A 21,100-nucleotide genomic window follows, 5' to 3' on the forward strand; every position below is an offset into this window, starting at 1 on the left:
TTTATAATTTTACCCCACATTAGGTAACCGTGGTGTACAAAGTCTAAGGTTATAAGTAGAGAAGGCCCGTGCCTAGTATTGAAATATTGAGAATGGATTCTATTTTGATTAATTATTATTACCATAACCCAAACGAGGTTTCAAAAACAATGCCTGTTCACAGACTTCTGTCTCCTATCTCTTGAAATTAGGTCACGTAATGTTTAGTCATACATTATTTTATTTCTCTTGATAAATATAATCTCGTCAATTTCTCATCTTTTAAGGTTCATTGATCTAGTGGCAGCATACGTATGCTGGAAAACGTTCGTGGATTCTGGTCGAGGTTTTTATTTATAATATCTAATGATTTCCCGGGATAATATACAGATTAAGTACTTGTCGAAAGTGTGACGAAAATAATACTGCGAATCGCGGTTACACTATTTACTTCCCCCTACTCCCTCAGGCTCAAGTCGTTGCCTTATAAATGTATGCGCTATCGTTCCATGTTTACTACAATTACGCAGGGCTTTCTCTACTTGTAAATGATAAATGGATTTTATTTGCTTCCCAGAGTGTATTGCTCTTAAACTTTTTAATTTTTGTCTCATATAAAACTCCGTACACTGAAAGCATATAATCAGTAACCTATTGGCATCGTGTGACGTCAAGAATGTGCGCATTATTTTATCTCATCGTGTACGCTCCACTGCTTATGCGGAATAATTGTGATTGTTGAAATGGCGTAAGTCACAACGTTAAAACATTTTTGCATAAATATACCATATCATATTTAATGTATGTGTTCAAATAGATTTCTTGATAGTAAGCCATCACCGCTAATTCATCGATACATGATACAATGCTTGTGAGTGTATTGTTCAGTATACCAAAACCTTTATAAATAAAAACAAAACGAGGTCTTTCACTTTATTATGATTTATATTTTCCATGCAAATAACACGTAAACCTATTCCAGTTTAGTTGCCTCGTTAACACAAAGCGATCCCTGTCGATTAATAATGAGGAATAACTGATAGGTGGTCGTATAGGGACTACGAAACCTTTATATATAATTATGACACTAATACTAGTGTCATGTTTGTCATGTCGCATACGTCTTTTATTATCATCATCATCAGCCACTGGATGACATACGTCTTTTATTATCATCATCATCAGTCACTGGATGACATACCTACGTCTTTTATTATCATCATCATCAGCCAATGGATGACATACGTCTTTTACTATCATCATCATCAGCCACTGCTGGACATGGGCCTCCCCAAAGATTTCCAGATCGAGCTATTGGAAGCGGCCCGCGTCCAGAAACCTCTTGCCAGTATGTCTTTAGCTTGGTGATAAAAGCCAAACCATAAAGAGTAGTAAAACCGCATTTTTAAACCAAACGAATTTCTTAATTAGGCATAACTAACATCACCTACTAGGCCAGTCGGGTAACAATGTGATAAGTTATTTATTTACGTTATTATTGCGCAAAAAACGTGCCTATTCATTACGAATGAACTCAACAGAACGAGAGGGTTATATGTTACGTATTTATTTATTACTGATAATATTCCTGACACATCGTACGATTTTCTCATGCTCCAATGCGAACAGCGTTGATTGGCTAATAAAAAACCAGGATTAGCAACTTAATCGTTGCCAATAAATTGATTAAATTCTTCTCCAAACAACTTAAGAACCCCAAGGTTGCGGATCAAGTATCAGTAAAATTATATTATTATCACCTGTTTTGTATTTATCTGTCATGCAAACAGTAAGTACGATTTATATCTAACGCGACATTTTTTTTGTTATGTAATATAACTGTTGCGTATTCATGATATAGCACTATATGCGTGCGGCATAAACCTTTAAGATTCCCAAACTTCACTACATTTTCAAGCACACCACAGCTTTTACTCTCGAAGTATAGGGGAGGCAGAGAGGCCAGTTTTTTGTTCTCCCTCCCAAGATGTGAAAGACCAAAAATTCCAGATTCCAGGCTGATACTGAGCAGAGAAACTCAATATCACATTCCCCATCTGGGATTCGAACCTGGATCCTCAAAACGTTGGTCGTACCTTGGACGCCATACAAACTATGCCAGATAAACATTATCAAGATGCAAACCTATGAATAGACAAAAAAAAGTTCAATATCTACTTATGGCCCCGTTACGTAATATAATTATGCATTCGTGCATTTATTTATATTTACCCTAAATTAAGTAACCTTCCGTAAACATATTATCAAAAGCCAAAGAAAACATTTCTTTTAATATTCAAGTTGGGCCCCGAGTAACCTATGCCAATGAAAACGACTAATAATGACATATTTAAACAAGATATGGACTCGCAAAAATTAACGTTACTCGTATACTTGTCAATATTTGAACTAGATGACCCAATAGAGGTACTTTTGTCTTTTGTGTCGGTGATATAAACGAAACAGTTGTAATTAATAACATTATTGGTATACATAATGATCAGGGTATTGTCTAATATTTAATTGAAATCAAACATGACGAAAAATCCAAAATGGCAGATACGACCTTTTGTAAAGGGTTATTAAAAATAAAATAAAATGCTTTATTCATCACGTAGGCGAACATAGTTGCACTTATGATATACTCAAGGTACATGAGAATATTTAATTATTACTTAATTAAATTAGCTTATATAAACAAAGATAATTTATATTGAAAATAAAATAAATGAAAAATATACTTAGTAAACAAAGAAGCCAGCTCGGGCTGGCAGGGAAGAAGAAATTAAATGATGTATATATGTATTTTTAAATAAGCATAATAACGGAGTAACGCGTATTTATGGGACTTAATGTGCGCCCAAAAGTGAAGGGCAGTGCCAGGCAATGTTTTTAGATATAATGGTTACATTTAACCTATACTTTTGTCTTACACTAATGTGTATGAGTAGTAGTAATGCTTATCAAAAGGCAAGCGACTTACTCATCTTATCTCTTAGTTATATAAAAAACAATGAACAAACAGCAATATAGATTCGCAATCAAACCTACACATGCGAAATGGGGCACGCGGATGACATCCTTTGTGGTTTAATCAAACAATTAACAACATCTGTTGTTTATTGTTCACTCAACAACGGCACAATAGATAGCAATATGTTATCTAACGATATTACTAATATAGAAATTTCCTATAATTTCCTTATTACATAAAATATGTTACTCGCTAACTAAGTCAAACGTGCCTTGTTCTAAGAAATATTTTTAAAAAACGTCTACAAAATACCCGAGTAAAAAGTCTTGGTTTTTATTTTTTTTAAGATATACTTTATACACATTACACGTGTATGAAAGATATTTGTATGTTTTTAAATTCTATGCTATACTTATTTTTTTAAGCACTTGACATAATCATCTTCAGCTTATGGGAGCTGGTGCTGAACATAGGCTTACTTTAAAGATTTCCAGATCAACATGTTAGAAGCATGCACTCATAATCTTTATAAAACTACAGATAAAGTTACGCATGCAGGAAGTGTTTCTTAAAAAGAAACAATACTATCTATGATCACTATCTTCACTGCCTACTATCGTGTATTTAATTGTCGATTACCCATGATATGAAAAACAATGTCTTAGAATAAACTAGACTAAATTATATAATATAATGTTATCGGTAATTAATAATATCAACAATTAATCTTACAATGATTAGTATTAAATACAAAGGGTATATAAGAACGTTAGCTACTGAAATACATTCTTTAATAACAGAAAATAAGACATTTCTATAAGATCATAGATAAATAGAAGATTCGCCACCGAAAGTAATTTTAATATAAATTGTATCACAATCATTGAAATCATGTGATCCCAATGACAATTAAAAGCAAACGTGGCTCATTAATGTGTTATGAATAATCATAAATATTATTTTTGTTAATGGAAAAATATAACATTCAGTAGATACCTATTTGCGATAGTAAAATTATAATAGCACAAATCTTAACGGTCAACGAATCTCAAACTGAAGCTGTAGTGAAGATAATATGTAATCCGATGGGATTACATATAATACATTACACTTTGTTCTATTTTCTATGATTGTAGAAAACCTTCTAGGCTAAAGATCTTGGAGTGTAAGCTGTGACTAAAATAAGGTCAGTACAAGTTTTAACTTTTCCTCAAGCGGAAATAGTAGTACCTACTCCCATTTACCAGCGGAATGTTTGCCGGCAAACATGACAGCTACATGTCATTACGTGTGTCACGGGAATATAACCTTATTATATACTACATAATAAGGTTATTTTTCCGTGACATGCACAATGTCATGTAACTGTCATGTTTGCCGGCAAACATTCCGATGCTAAATGGGTTAAGAAGTACTTTGTTGGTACATAGAACACATCGCATACCCTACATAGAAAATACATATCGAAGCTTGAAAGGGCATAGCCTGGATCAGGGGTTTTACATAGAACCCTTAGGTATTTACTTTTGTATAATGTACATGTAAGGTAAAAAAACATTGGTATTAGACCTAACCTATTTGACATTGTCCATATCGAATGTCGACTCAAATGAACCAAGACAAAGGCAGATAAGGCCGTATTTTGAATGTCACACGGTTGCCAAGCGATTAGAAATGGTACTTTGTTCCGGGTGCGCTAGTCGTATATCGCACGGCAGTGTTATACTTTGATAATAAAAAATTTGTATTAACGATGCAAACGATTACCTTTTCGTATCTGTTATCTTTGTTTTTTAACTTTGTTAAAAATCTTTAATATAGGGTCGTAGATTATTTTAAAGCAACAACAATTGGGAAAACTTTTCTAGAAGATTCTAGTGACTACATCGCATATAATTCTTTTTTTAGTAGTTATGAATAACTTACTCGACCTTATTACTAATATTATAAAGGCGAAAGTTTGTGAAAATTTTTGGAGGTGAGGTGAATGTGAGGTGAACTGCTGAACGGATTTGGATCATATTTAACCCACGAGTAGACCATGTCCAGGATAAATACATATTAAGCTACTTTTTATCCCGGTAACTTGCTCCCATGAGACATAATAATTTTGTTTAATAAATGGCGCTGGGTTAGCAAATAACGTCAACTTTTGTAAACAGCACGGCTTTATACGCGAGCGAACGCACAAGCAACATCTTGTGCTTGATGTATTAAGAAGGCCATCTCCAAGTTTTTATCGCAAAATAAAAAAAAACACCTTATACAAATAATCACTTGTCTTCTCTGCTCACTGAATCAGTCAGAATAGTTTTTTTAACATATTGTCCGAGTTAGTAATTTTCATTACACTCAATGATGTGTCTAACTAGGTCAAATATGTACCATTTTTGAACATACTGAAGCACATTAATATTATATTTATTGCGACTGCCCATGATGGTGTGAATTTCTTTTTATTGAGAACCACTGTCTTATTTAATATCAACCAGCCCAAAGTTGAACGCCCCAAGTTCCGGTTATAGAAAACGGCATGTAAACTAACATTTCGCTGTTTATCTCCGCGTGACGTCACAGAGGATCGCTGAAGGTCGCCAGCTATCTACCGATATGCAGCCGGATTAAAAAAAGGATTATGTGATCGAAAGTTTTAAATGCGCATTAATGTCACGTTTGTAAACCTGTGCGGCTTTATCGTGAGAATGGATGTGATATACGAGCATAGAAATTGATAAATAACGGTATAGGCCATAACAGAAACTCTTCATCAGAGCTAGGATGATAGTGATTTTAGCAATGCTGTTGTGTTGCGGTTTGAAGGAAATTATAGCCAGTGTAACTATTGGACATAATGAGACGTAACATTTCACGTCTCAGGATGGCGATCGCAGTGGAACACTAAACAGTACTTCGTATCTTAAGGCGTTGGATAATGGATGGTGTTTCTATTGTTTATGGGCGGTCGTATCACTTACCATCAGACGAAGGGGAAGATTGTCTCGTCATTCACAGTAAAAGAAAAAAAAAATACACTGAGTGTCCTAGTAAAGTCAGCAACATTTCATTTTTTCTGCGATTAGGTGCATGCTCTATGATATTCCGGTTTAAAGGAGATTGTAGCTGTAATTATTGGGTACTTAGCCAATATCTCAAGGTGATGGGTGCGTTACGCATGCAATGATCCTGAATTCAAAATTTTGAAGAATATCGTTCTATTGACCAGTTTGGCTGGAACATCAATATTATCTATAGGCAGTCGTAGCTGCTAACATCAGGCATCTAACCAGTACATGTCATCCAGTTGTAAAAACATCCTCCCATCCAAACTACCTAAAGCCTCAAACAAAGCATCACAAACCTCCTCTCCAACTGGTATCCCTCGTTCATCTCCCTCTTGGCCTCGGCTGTGAGCTTGTAGTATATCCTGGCGGCCACCTCGGACCTGTCGTGCGACGTGTACACGAACCCGTGCAGCTGCTGCAGCAGGTTCAGGCTGAGCCGCCACAACGACTTGCTCATCTTTGGTGTGCATGTCACAAACCTGGGAACAAGTTGGTGGTTAACATTTTGAGGTGCTAAAATGGGTGGGAGAATTGGCTTTGTTAAGATGGAATATTTATTAATTTATTTACAGCATGGAAAACTTACAGCTATATAATTATATTAGAAATAGCAATCATTTAGGTGTCAAAAAGCCAATAAAAAGTTCTCACTTATAGAAATATTAATATATTATATCAATAACAAATTTAAAAATTTAACTATTTTTCGGATTTTAACGCAGTTTTTATATTTTAATTTTCTCCCGACGTTTCGAAGCCTTTGCAGCCTTCGTGGTCACAGGGGGGGGGGGTCTGTCAATGTCAATGCCATGTCGAAAAATAGTTTAATTTTCATGTCTAACATTCGCGTTAACATACGACATAACAAATTTGTGGTTGTCGTATGTGAAATAAAAAACATACATGCATACTGCATAAGGATCAAAATGTTCTGAACTTTATTGTATCCAACTAAATATGAATCGTCAAAGGTGATTTATTCATAGAGATCCTTATCTCCGAAAGAGATATCCTTCTGAGCCATCTTCCAGCTCTTATCCGAATACGTAGGGTCAGCGAAATAGTGTATAGACATGTCAATAAAGTATGTTTTTTTTTTATTGATATCTATTATTTATACATTTTTTACTCCGAGCCTTTGCCAAATTATGCGACTGAAGTTCGAGTTGTAAAAATTGCTAATATAGTAACAATGGCCTATAAATAAATCGCAAATACATAATGGTTTTAAGCCTAATGCGAGATATAAGTGTAAATGTAAACAGGAAGTGATGTGCAACGTACAAAGAACAATTATATTAGCTACGTTTCATTGATTGCGATTACTAGTTCAAGGTCGAAATGTATTGTTTTGCTAACGCTACATTTATTTTCAATGCAACAAAGTTGTTGCCAGTATTTTTACAAAAAGCTATCTTTTATATTTATATTTTTTTCTGCTAGGGTTTCGACAAATTGCATGAATGTATGGAAAATCAGCAAAAAAATAACATACTGAAGGTACATATTCGCACTCAAGCAAAAGATATAAAATACTTAAGCCGTATTTTAAAATATGAGGTGGAACTTCGATTGAGGGGCGAATACTTCTCTTTGAAATTACGTGCCATCTAATGAAAGAACAGCTTTGATAGTCGATAAAGTAAATAAGGGATTCTTTACTCGTCTTGATTTTGCGAAAGCTGTCTTTCGATTAGAACGTCCATAATTACAAAAGGACGGATAATCCCCATAGACAAAATAGTGCCTGCTGACTTGCCATAATCGACAAGAATCACACAAGGTTCAGTAAGTAGGTATTAGATACGTAGATACAATCAACAAAACAATATATGTATTATGCAATGTTTTTGTATATTAGAGTGTGAATATAAGTCCTATGTTAAAGTGGCAGCATCATGGGGGGAGCAACATTCGTAATGTGATTTAGAACTAGTTTACATAGAAAAAATAAAGAAATCTTGTTTGCAAGTCCGCGACGTTACACTCGCTTTCACTTGTGCATATACGAAGCTGATTAAAACGAAGCAAAGGAACATAGAAATTGGACGATACTGGCTTGAAAACGTTTTCTTTTAAATTTCGTAAGAGTTCTTTTAATATTTGAGGTACATCTATATAAATCCATATCCATTACACTTATATGCATTTCAGGTATTTTTATGCATTTTTTTTCATTATTTATCAACCAATCTTGATTATCTTTCATTTATTTTCACGACTACCTTTGTAATAAATAATACATAGGTACGTACACCATGCATTATTCAATGTATGTTGTCGCTGATTATGCAGCGAAAGTGAGCATGTTTTATTGAGGTCTCATTTTTATATAACGTGACGTAATATAACTATTTACTTTGAAAAGTTTAAGCAATATTTTATATACTATTGCAAATATCAACAGCTGTCTTAAAAGTGCAAAATATTTATTTTTTCATAATACGTCACATGAGCTCATGACTTTATCCCTAGAGGGGAGAGCAGTATTTTGCACGTCATACCTAACATAGGTTAGGTAGATGCCTGTTATTAAGAATTAAAACCTCTTTATTGCTCTAATTGTGTATTGGGCATAGGGCCTCATGACTTTCGTAGTACCTTAACAATGCCACAAAACTAATTACGCATACATATTTCTTGTACCTCTGAAGTTGCTTTAAACATCAAAAAAATAAGACTATCAAAATTTATTACAGTTGTAAAGATACGTGTATAAAACATGAGATAAAAATTTATTACATTTAGATATAAAACATGATTTACTAAACTAATTTTAAATCTATATTTTAATACTTTAAAATATTACTATCAGAAGTCGATATAAAGAATGTGCATATTTTCCCGTAATTTTAAATTCTTTTTATTTTAATTTGAAACTGTATGTCTTGTATCCATTCTAGTAATTATCTAGGATATTCTTGGGACTGTCAAACACCAAATAAAAAAAAAATGATTTAAAAAGTATCAATTACTGCCAATGCAAATGCTCTAATGATAACATAATCATTAAGTAGATACATTATGTCGCACGTAATTTACGCGAAACAAACACATTCGTAGGTATCACACTTCCTAGTATTTTATCATCAGCGTCGCAATAATGTAAGCAATTTAACGCACATTATAAAACAAAACCATGCATTGTCGTCACTGAAAAAAAAATATTAAAAAAAAAAAACAATTTTATCTCGCTGCCTTGACCCAGTCATAAACAATCGAAATGATGAATGAATGAGGCAAGTTTTGTAACTTGATAAGCATATTGTTATTGCATAAAAACAGAAAAAAATCTGCGTCAATAGTTGTTTTCATAACACCAGTTCATCTTGTATATAAAAAAAAATTTTTACATTCAAATTTATTTTAAAATCAAGCAGATTAGATTACGAGGCGGATTTCATCTATCACCTAACCCATATTTATTATATTAAAAAAATATCTAAATGTCATAAATTTTAAATTCATAACAAATTACATAGCTACTATCTATCTACCTATTTAATGACTGGATCGTATCAACGATAGTACAGTAGATTAAAGTACCACAAAATTGAATGCATGCAAGCTTTACTCTTTGCCCCAAATAGGCAACTAGATGGTAAATCACCACTAACATTCAAAATGTAAGAACTACAACTGAAGGTTAATTTTTAACCTGGAAACGTGCACCGATGTAATTCCTTTCCTCTTCCCATCCCATAAACCCCCTCTTCCATCCCTAAAGGAGCGCCATGGTTGCTAGGCCGGGGGATCGCTTGTACACAGTAAGCAGGGTACCCCCGGTGATAACCATGGCGTTCCAATAAAAAAACCTGGAGACGTGATTATTAGAAAAACTTCACCCACCACCACTATACCAATCCCACCACCATCTAACCATCCCAGCACACCCGGCACTGACCTAGTGATAACGTTGTTGTGTCGTACACACCGCGTCCTACGGACCAGCACATTACCCGCCACTTTGTACTGTACAGCATGCGTTTCTATTTTACCAGCCACACAGCTAGAAAGCGTGATCATGGGTTAGTTATATGTGACGTTATATAGGGTGGTTGATTTGTGTACTCGCCACATATATCAGCCTGTATATCGAATCAGGTTTGCAAGGTATTGTGCAGTTATTACATGCAAATAATATTATATTGAGAGAGCATACAAATCAACATCCTGTATAAGTATATAATCACCGGTATATTCGCGATAACTTATGATATAGGGTGCGTATTTTTCAATAGAATTTTCAGTATTTTTTCTATTTATTTTTAACTTTAATTTATCTAAACTTATAACTTTAATTTACTCGAAAATAATCTTAACTTGTTTAGGTACACAGAATCTCATGACATTACCAAGATCTAAGATATTATTTCACAATATTTGAAAATTCTATTGAAAAATATTATAAGGCCGAATTACTAGAATGTGATAGACGTTTCCATTGAACATGTTCTTGAATATAAATAATATTTTGTGTTAAACCCACATGAAGGTAGTGTTGAGTACCCCAGGCCGTTACATGAAATATGTTGTTTATTTGTGAGCTTATGCAATGAAAAATACTTGGTTACAACATTGTGATAGTGATTTTTTTATTATTATGTAGAGAAATTATGTAAAAAGGTTATGAGAAAAATCCTAACATTACCAAAATTACGGTAAACCGCAAAAGTCACTGGACAAATTAAAAACTTCAAAACGCTTCTACATATGAACTACAATCGAAATATTATTTTTTCTTTACGAAAAAGAAAGTAGACTCTGTAAATTTATGAAATTAAAAGGATATTTGATACGGACACAAAAGTTGACGATTTGAAATTTTGAATTTGCTCAGCTACTTTGTGGCTGGCAGTACCTACAAATAATTATTAAAAAAACTGCTTCTAAGTATAGTAACGTCACACTTTAATACAATTCATATTATTTCTTTTCTAACTTCTTACTATTTTTGATTTAATTTAAAGCATCGGTAGATATCGTTATTTTTTTTATCATTACAGAAGCCGTATCGAAATTAAGTATAGATAACCGCTAGCAGCTAGCGCTGGCACTGTCACTTACTATCGCCGCTTGATATACGAACATTAATTAAATTTCGATAATTAGATTAAATTTAATCATAAACATCCTTTCATTTCACATCTGCGTCATATGAATGTTTATCTTAGCTTTACTTTCCTTAAAAGGATACTGTGACGTCACACATGCAATAAATTTAATAAAGCGAAGTATAAACTGCTATCTATGATATTTAGTGCCCATGTGTAAGATAACATGTAGGTCCTTTGGCTTGCGTGGTATATTATAATTGCTTATTTTTATAAAAAAATAATTTACATTTCATTTATTTTGCAAGTGCCCCAAATCCTTGGAATGTGCACATACATTTGAAGAAGCATTTGGGTGTCCAATTTGTGCGTCATTTTCATTACTTTCATATAATTTAAGCAATCAATTTTATACATAATATTGTAGTAACATTAATTTTGTCATCACCTCAGTAAAGTTAGTTATATAAAACTTACTTTTAGGTTATGTCTGAAGTAACTCTGTCTATGAACTGCAAGTCCGAATTAAACAAAACAGTGGAAAGTTAGAAATACTATAACAAGGCTTAACATGTCATGTCTCAGAATGGCGAGCTCAGTGGAATACCAAACAATACTTTGCAATTCAAGGTGTTGGATGGTGTTTCTACTGTTTATGGGCGGTCGTATCGCTTACTATCAGGCGAAAGGCAAGCTCGTCTCGTCATTTAAAGAAAAAAAAACACCAATATTGTCTGTAATAAAAAAATATTGCAAATAACAAACTATTTTCACTGAATTTTGACTCGGACTTATGTTTTATTCACATTTAATTTTATATACGTTAGTGTGTATCATTTTTAAACCCATCAGTGCATTGCAAGTGCACGCGCACTATTTCCTGATCATTTCATGCATTCATTGTATTCAACATTAGTGTTTATTATTGATAAAGTAATTGTTATTGGATCGTTTGTTTACGCCGCGTTGTTTGTGGGTGTGTCAAGCAAATAATTACAAAATTATCGCCCCCAGCGGTAGTGATAAGCAAGACTCGAGTACAAGAAGACCTCAGATATTTTCTGGCCTTAATCAATTGTTTCTTAATGTCATATACTCTATCAGTCTTACTTATAAACTTGTTTAGCGTTAAGAGGTGATTAAGAATTACTTAAATAGCTGTCAAAAACATCACCGGTTCCTAGTTTAAATCTTGTTTAGAGCCAAAATGGCGGGTTTTGACCTACAGCTGATGGAGTCAATTTGTGTTTGAACTAAGCATAGCTTTTCGATTTTTTTATAAAACTGTCTATCTTGTGTATTTCTAGGCATACGTTTGTAAGCATTTTTTGTGTAATATAACAGCGGGGTCCAGCTGCAAATCAGTGCTGTCTAACAGCGTATAATGACCTATCTGCCGCAAATATATTGCAGTAAATCAATAAATTTTCTTTGCCTTTCTCAAATAACTTTTCTATTTTTATGTGTATGTTGAAAAAAAATCGTTTGACCATTGCTAAGCAATGGCTTTCTTATTTTAAATTTTATATCATAATCTACGGTAAAAATGGAAATTAGTGGAAAGAATAAAAACGAAAACCTACCGAATTATTTAAAAAACTGTATTTCAGATAAGAGCTCGAAAACGCTAACATTATAATTCTTATGTTATACAAATTAATATTAACCATTTCTGTTACCAAATTGACATTACTGCGTGTCATTCTGATGCACTTACTGCGACTATTGTGCGAACTTTAACTATATTAACTTCGTTAACTAAATTCAAACAGCTCGTATCTACATCGAAGTAAAATTATCATTAGGCTAAAATAAGTTCATTAAAAAAAAATGATGCCGAATAATGAAATTAAAACTTTTTGTTAGCATTTTGTACTCAATAACCAGTCTACTCCATCTAAAATGTAGATACGACGATTTCGAATGTAGCTGAAGACATACAAACTTACTTGGTAAATGTAGCATACATGATGTCGATGGGCACTCGGTAGGGCAGTGTCATTAAAGTCAAATATCGCATGGCGCGTTGTCGCATCACCCAGTTGACTATTCCACTGTTGGCGGAGTCGATCGCGTTTTGGAATATCGTCATTACTGTGTCTGGCAGGTCGTCGACCAGGGCGTCCTGCGGGAACACTTTGGATAAGCATCCAGGACATGAAGACCGAAGACAAATTAAAGTTGAGATCAGTGTCTTGTGAGTTCATTTAGGTATTATAAAGCATGCATTAAATCAGTTACATGTTCTGAATATATAAGCATTGTCTTGTACATAAAGAAAATACTAATAAATTATAAATAACCCGGACGTTATTTATATCTTCCTATTACCCATAATAGTTGTATATACCCATCGATATATATGTACTACGTACTAGTTTTGGCCTTCCGAACATTCACTGCGTTAAACTGAATTGAACTGTTATCCATTCAAACCGATTTTAGTATGGTGTCAATATTGATGCTTGTGGCTGTGTACGGAGTGGCGCTCATTATGTAAAAACGCTAGTCTAAATGCAAACTTGGATGTGAATAAAAAATATTAGTGAAATAAGTAAAATTATTTGTTGTTCAAGTGAATAAATGGATTATAACAGTGACGTTTTGGTTGCCATTTTAGTTCAGATTTTGAACAAATAGTTTATGTGGACGTTCGTGTCTATAGAATATACGTTAATATATACCCCAGTATATATAACTATATCTCATCCTAAACGTCTAGTATTTGCATTTGATAATTTATAGGCAGTAAGCTCATCATTCCTTGCAAAAAAAAAACATACTTGTCTATGAATCTTGCACTCCTCACAATCCGGGTCGTAGTCATACGTCGTGTCGTCCAACACGTCCTGCAGTTGGAACGTGGACTGCACCGCGAGGCACCGCGTGCAGGATATCAGGTTGTTCCTGTGCAGGAACCGCAGCGCGTCGTCGAAGCCCTGCTTGCACATGTTGCTCAACACCTCCGGTTTTGGCGGGAACAGTATGCGCGCGAAACGATTCATGTTCTGTTTTGACAGTTCTATACTCGTGTTCGCTAGGTTTACCTGTTAGGTACACGGAGAAAGATAGTTAAATTCCGTTAAAAAATAAATCCTACTAATATAATAAATGCGAAAGTTTGTGAAGATGGATGTATGTTTGTTCCACGAAAAAACTACCGAACGAAATTGGATTAAACTTTACAGTAATATTGGTTATACATCAAAATAACACAGGGTACAATTTATAATGATTTTGTGTAATTTGATCATAATATAATGATACATATCAAGTAAGACGGAAAAAAATCCCGGAAAACTCTAATAAGCGGGCGAAGCCGCGAGCAAAATGAATTACAACGCGTGCTTAAGAATGATATGGAACAATATAACTACGCGCCCTCTCTTGCACATTTCAATATTTTAAATAAGAATTACTGCCTCATTTCTTAAACAATTTTAAATCAGATTTCACAGAAGGGGTTCCTTTTCGTATTATTTGCTGTTACACATGGAATTATGAACAAAATCAAACATATGAAAAGACCCTAAAACCAAAGGAGGGTAATGTTTTTTCTTTGTGTTCCTTGCATGCGCGAGACACCTTGAGGAGGGAGGACCAAGTTGTCCCGTTCGTCACCCCTTAAGGCCGCGACTGACTATGAACGCGTAGAATACCCACATTTTAAGATTATCTTTAATTAAAGAAGTCCTACGCTACCAAGACCGTTATTATTTTTCTAAACAACTGTTGCTAGCAGGAAGAAGAGACCAAATTCTAAAAATACAACGCCTTGAGTCACCATAAATAATTTGCTACGTAACCCAAATTTCCTAACATTTATTTTAAAACACTATCATTAACCTGAACATTATGACAGTATGTCTGATTAGATTATAATACTGTGACATTGGACAATCGAAATATCTGGAATAGTGAATCACCAGCTTAACCAGACATATAAGTATTATGTCAACCCGTAATAATGCAGGGTCACGTGAAAATGGCAGGTCAACGTGGTCTAATATTTCTTTGCGGGTTTGTGGTTATGCTCATCTGTTCAATCACAACGTAAAGTTTGCGTAATGGAAGATAATACGTATTATATAATTAATTAATTATTCAATATTGCATCAGTTTACTACAAATGGGTATATACAGCCAAAAAGTGTTTTTGGATTTATTCAGATTCATTAAAACACCCTTTATAGAGACTGTTCCGCCCTCACACCCACCACTACAACTCCTGTAAGCCAGGATCAGTGGCACGCATGACACCGAGCAGTGGAGCTCGGCGAGTCTCAGGGAAAACTAATTTGTCATTACTCCGCAACGAAATTATTCAAATCAAAAGATAAGGAGTTGGAAATATTCATTGTACACTTCCCTCCATAGCAAAATCAAAATACCGTTGTCAGTATTGCGAGATTTATATTTGTGCTGCAATCTAGATGTTTATAGGGTCGCTTCTATCAAATCATATGACGAAATACATTTGCGTAACATTATTCACTTATTGCACCTGCTGGTAACAACCTATCAGCGAAAAATGACGAAAATCTACCAAAATCGTCTACTTCTTATCATGACATTGTTTTCAAATCTATCTTATAACTACAAATTATAATAAATTGATTAACTATAATATACCTGACTCGTATGTAGACCAAACACGTTTATGAATTTCTAAAATTAATTTCTAATCATAGCGATACGTGCTTCTATGTTAAAAGGAATTGTAAGAGGTTTCCTTTCATAATGTTGCCTTCTTCAAACTTTAATTATGACACGTCCATTTTAGCGGCTTGTATAAATAGTTCGTTAAAAAATATTAATTCAAAACGTGTCAGAAATATAACGTGTTGATTTTTCTGACACCATTTTAACCACATTGAAAACAAACAAAATTAATTGTAAAATAATTGCATCGTAAACAGGTGACAGTGTGTAACCAATATTTTTGAGTTCATTCAACTTCCATATCTTAATCATTATCAATTAAATTATGAACATGGTCTTCATTATTAATGAGCATCATTAGGTCTTTTGTCCACTACTTGGACAAAGGACGATTGGGAGACTTTACACAAATTAAAATGATGATGAATTTTAAAATGATAATAGAATCAAAATATAGAGGCTTTGTTGTGCTGTTTACTTATTAGGTTTCTTTATCAGCCTTCAATATCGTTATTGACTAATTACTTGCCAATTTACACTTTAGTTTATCTTTAACATTCTGTATAAGGTCATCATCAAAATCAAACTTAAAACGAAGCCGTAAAGTATACAATAACTTACATGAAACAGCTGTGAGCTTAAATCCCTGGGGCAAATGTCGCTCTCGCCGCAGAATGGGCTGACTGTGATGGTGTTCTCGTCGAGGACTGGAAGGTTGTCGCTGAACCCGCCGTCCATGTAGCGGATGCCGTGGAACCGCGGCGGCAGCAGCCCCGAGAATACTGGTACGAAGCATGACGCTAGCAACGCCTATCAAGAGACAACATTATCACCACGTTACGACCTGACACGGCTGTATTCCCTAGAGGTTGATGATAGTTTTTGTGAAGATTGCTAATACGCTAGACTGGGACGGAACACACTTGGAGAAAAGTGGGTGCCCTGGTTGCGCCTCTGCATACCCCTTCGGGGATAAATGCGTGATATTGTGTGTTAGTGTGTGTGCTAATACACAAACTACTTTCAACATTGTATCATGAACAATTTATCTTATTAGGTTGCAAGTCCCTCGTACACGTGGTCCCATCTGGGTAGGCACCACAGAAATATCCTGGTGCCAAACAACAGTATGCGTTGTATGTTCCGGTTCAAAGAACCATGTGGCAAATGGTATTACTAGCTATTATGATTGTTGATATCTTATGCAGTGGCACGTAGTGTTTTATACTTCTGCTTCGAGTTGCTTTTATTTACGGACGGTCTCACCTACCATCGCGCCAGCGGCTTTATAGTCTCGTTATTAAATTGTGAAAATAAACCTAATAGAAAATATTTTATAAAGATTTCTCAGTCTTTGTAAGGACTTTTGCAAATACCCAAAGCCTTTATCTTATTACATTATCGATAACAATATCACTCGTAATCGTTATCATAAAAGTATACTTTAATATTCTAATGCAAATATTCTTTACCCCTATCATACCCTCTTTAGCATTTTTAGTCGTAATTATTGAACTAAAGCATTCTTTACATTACCGTGGATGCAAGTTGGCAAGAGTTCAAGTATTAAAGTGCAAAGATCAAATGCGTAAGATATTTCTAACAGTACCATTCCTATATAAGTGACAAATGCTAGAAGTCTTAATCCTAATCTAACATCACCAGGAATTCCCACAATTAAAGGTCTGAACCTATCTCCGACATTGTGGGTTTTTAATTAACAAATACCATTTTTTTGTCTTAAAATATTATTGTATAATATCCAATTATTCTCAACTTTTTTGCTTAGATAATTGCGAAATTGTGTCAATGTCGTGCATTTAAGTATTTAAAAAAGAAAAATCATAGTGCAAAGGGCTTGCATTGTTTCAACAATGAATCAGACCTCAAGGTCAGAAAAAATTATAATTGTGCTCATTGAGTCTAATGAAACGTATGCAGTGGTCAAAAGTTGTCTGGACATGTTTTTCTTTGAAATTTTGAAGACTTCCTTGACATCTGATATATGTTTTAAAAGAACTTGCCTATTCATTTCCTTAATTTTGCACCTGGTAAATTCTATACTCAGCCGCGAATAAAAAAAAAATCAAATGATACACGCTTTTAGTGGCAGAATCAGACTCGAAGGACCAAAAAATCTTCACTTACCTGCAACAAATCTTCCCTGGTGGGGAACTCTGACACCATAACATTCTTCCCATCATACACCCTCGTGAGTGATATGTGCAGCTTCCCACTGACGATCTTGTGAGCGTCCAGGGGTAGGTACTTCTGCATTCCCTCGAGTAATACATTCTGTATGTTGAACGAGGGGCTGAACGGGCCGAGGGACCCAGCCCTCGCTTCGCGGACTACTCGGAGCACATCTGTTGTAATTTCACCTGGACAAAGTATAATAACTTAGTTTTTTATTATCAAATAGTAAGGTTGCCCTGAAAGCGGCGATAGCCTAGTTGGGTCTGGATCGGACTGCCAAGACGAATGTCCGCAGATTCAAATCCCAAGGGCACACACCTCTGACTTTTCTAAAAAATCATGTGTGTATTCTTTGTGAATTTATCGTTCGCTTTAACGGTGAAGGAAAACATCGTGAGGAAACCTGCACATCTGAGACGATTCTCTATAGGAATTTCGAAGGTGTGTGAAGTCTACCAATCCGCACTAGGCCAGCGTGGTGGACTAAGGCCTAATCCCTCTCAGTAGTAGAGGAGGCCCGTGCTCAGCAGTGGGCAAGTATATAATACAGGACTGGTATTATTATTATTATTATAAGGTTGCCCTGAATGCGGGATTTGTAACTATTTGATTGGATCCTCTAGAAATGCCATGTGCAATGCTTTTTGGACAAGTTGAAGGAGTGGATTTTTCATAATAGCGATCTACATACGCTCTCGGGGAACCCATTCATAATATGTAATATTGGTTCTCCAGAATAAAAATCCACCTGTGTACTTTTCCAGGGTAAAAATGAGTTTATTTTAGATCAGAAATTTATATTTCTGTCTCCCAAATATTATCCGAGGGGTACAAAGATAGACAAAAATTACAATTGGAACAGTTGTGGTTCATGCATTTACTTCTTACAAACCTCTTTTTTTACTTTCATTTATGACTTAAATCACTCTCAAGGGTTTTTTATTCCATGGATAGACCATTTTAAGTATTGTCCATAGACTTTAGAGGATATTGCTTTTACAAAATCATAATTAAAGAGGATAACAACCATGGCGGCTTAGTTTTATTTGCAATGCATTTCGTAAATAATTAATATCACATGGGTATTGCATCTAATTATCTTCCATTTGTAATCTCAGTTTACATTGTGAGTCACTATGCTAATATAAATACAAGGACTGATGTCGTTTATTGATGCGCAAAAGGGCGACAGAATCTTAATTACACTACCAAATGTAGATTTAGGGTCAAGTTATTGAATTACAAATAGTACATTGTGCTACTATTTTTATGAAACTAAGGGTTTGTTTTCTATAGGATTTGTTAATGATTATTCTCATTGCCCCACATACAATGGGTGATTTATAGTAAAACTGGGTATTTATTGTAATTAATCCACTTAATGACTATGTTTGAATCACACTAAAACTACTCTAGATAGAAAATCGCAAAACAAAATATTATAGAGATATTTTAATTCAATCACAAAAAGGTATGTTTATTAAACACTGTTTGTTTTTGAGAGCTACAAGATGACTAATATTCAGATATGTGTTCATAACATCTCTTATCGAACACATATAATACTTAGTCAATAACTCCTTATGTACAAACTATTTAATTGAAACCAATTACAATGTTCATACACAAACACAACTGATTACTTGCCTTGTTAAAGATTTAAATTCATTATTTTAATTAGGCAAAGGGGTCAGGTAAGTGGTACATTTTGATATATCTGTTGCTAATGTCCAAAATTAAGTGTAACTAAATTGATTGTGATCACTTCATAGAAATAGCTGAGATGGCCTATGGGTATGTACTGAAGATGAAGCTAGATGCAAAACCCAAGAAATATACTTCTTTATCTTGACTTTTATAGTATTTAATATCCATTATAGCTTGCTTTAGAACAAAAACATTATGAGGAAACATACATATTTTAAAATGTTACATCTAAATTTTAAAGGTATGTGAAGTCTACTAACATGTACTATGTCAGTGTGGTGAATTGGCATAGTACAAATAGTTGGTAGATCAGTAGATAGAAGGTTTAGAAGAAGTGAGACAGTCTAAAATACAATAAAATATAAGGTGAAAAATTTATTACAGCAATTAGTTTGAATGATAATTTTAACCAGTCCATTGTGCTTTTGGGTTTGCCTTTTCAATAACAAAGAAGGTTTTGCTGTTTTAGAATAAATGTATTTCCAAAAACATTTTTTAAAGACCTATGTGACTGCACATAGTTGCTAGTTTTAATTAATTGAAACTTTATTTTGTGTATAACTGAGGAAATGAGAACAGGAATGTCATAAAAATTTGTAGGTACATCATTAATAACACACCTGAGATCATTCTGAGTTTGATTCAACTATGAATTGAAGGTAATTAAACTTATAATATTTATTATAAGAACTATACTTTAATAATGTGAATTGATGTCATTCACTTGTGTTCATTAACTTTATTGCTTTACTAATTAAGTAATTGGTGACATATTGAATAAATTTTAAATTAATTTAAATGGTATGCAATATAATTGTTGATTTAATATCAATTAAGTAGTGGAAATTAATGTGTATACAATATAAATGTACATAATAAATGCGTACCTATGGGGAGATCACAAAGCAAACAACAGGCTGAGAGCGCTCCAAAGGAGGCTCCGGATATCTTTCCTAGGAGGAGATGTGGCGCGTATTTCTTGAAGCACACAGCGACACCAACATGGTAGATTCCGAGAAAACCACAACCGGCGAACGACAAGTTCATTATTAAATCACATCAAACAACAAAAACAACTGAAAACACAACGATTTGGTACAAAAATTTTGAGTTTAACTCCTGATAAAATAGACCGACACACTGTGTTCGAATTATCAACAGCAATAAATATTAACCAACGATTAGATTATTTTAATCACAGATTAAATTGTAACGTTGTTCGTCGTACTTTGTGTGGCCGTTGTCAAGAGCACCGTCCACAACAGAGAAACCGAAGAAACTGCAAATATATACGTAAACACGATTACAAACCACCAAACGTCAACCATTATTTATCTAATCATTTATTTCCACGTTATGACGTTTACTAGGTGACATTTATCTTCCCTCTCGTTCAGAAATACAATTTTACAGTAATTTATTTTTTGTATATCATATAAATATTTAGTTTATATATTGTTCTTTTC

General features: G+C 34.1%; 1 protein-coding gene across 1 annotated transcript in view; it reads right to left on the minus strand.

Moving 5' to 3' along the window:
* The window catches only part of LOC115452924, a 34,376-nt gene extending 13,407 nt beyond the window's left edge, over positions 1–20,969 (minus strand). Inside the window, exons 1-6 of the mRNA XM_037441629.1 lie at positions 20,522–20,969; positions 17,880–18,112; positions 16,353–16,541; positions 13,853–14,116; positions 13,019–13,194; positions 6,312–6,494 (exon numbers count right to left, since the gene is read on the minus strand). Of these exons, the coding sequence (XP_037297526.1) occupies positions 6,312–6,494; positions 13,019–13,194; positions 13,853–14,116; positions 16,353–16,541; positions 17,880–18,112; positions 20,522–20,681 (1,205 nt within the window). The 5' untranslated portion in view covers positions 20,682–20,969. The remainder of the gene's footprint in view (positions 1–6,311; positions 6,495–13,018; positions 13,195–13,852; positions 14,117–16,352; positions 16,542–17,879; positions 18,113–20,521) is intronic.
* Between the last annotated feature and the right edge of the window lie 131 nt (positions 20,970–21,100).

Source organism: Manduca sexta, chromosome 22, assembly GCF_014839805.1.
Source record: "Manduca sexta isolate Smith_Timp_Sample1 chromosome 22, JHU_Msex_v1.0, whole genome shotgun sequence".
NCBI classification, from domain to species: Eukaryota; Metazoa; Arthropoda; class Insecta; order Lepidoptera; family Sphingidae; genus Manduca; species Manduca sexta.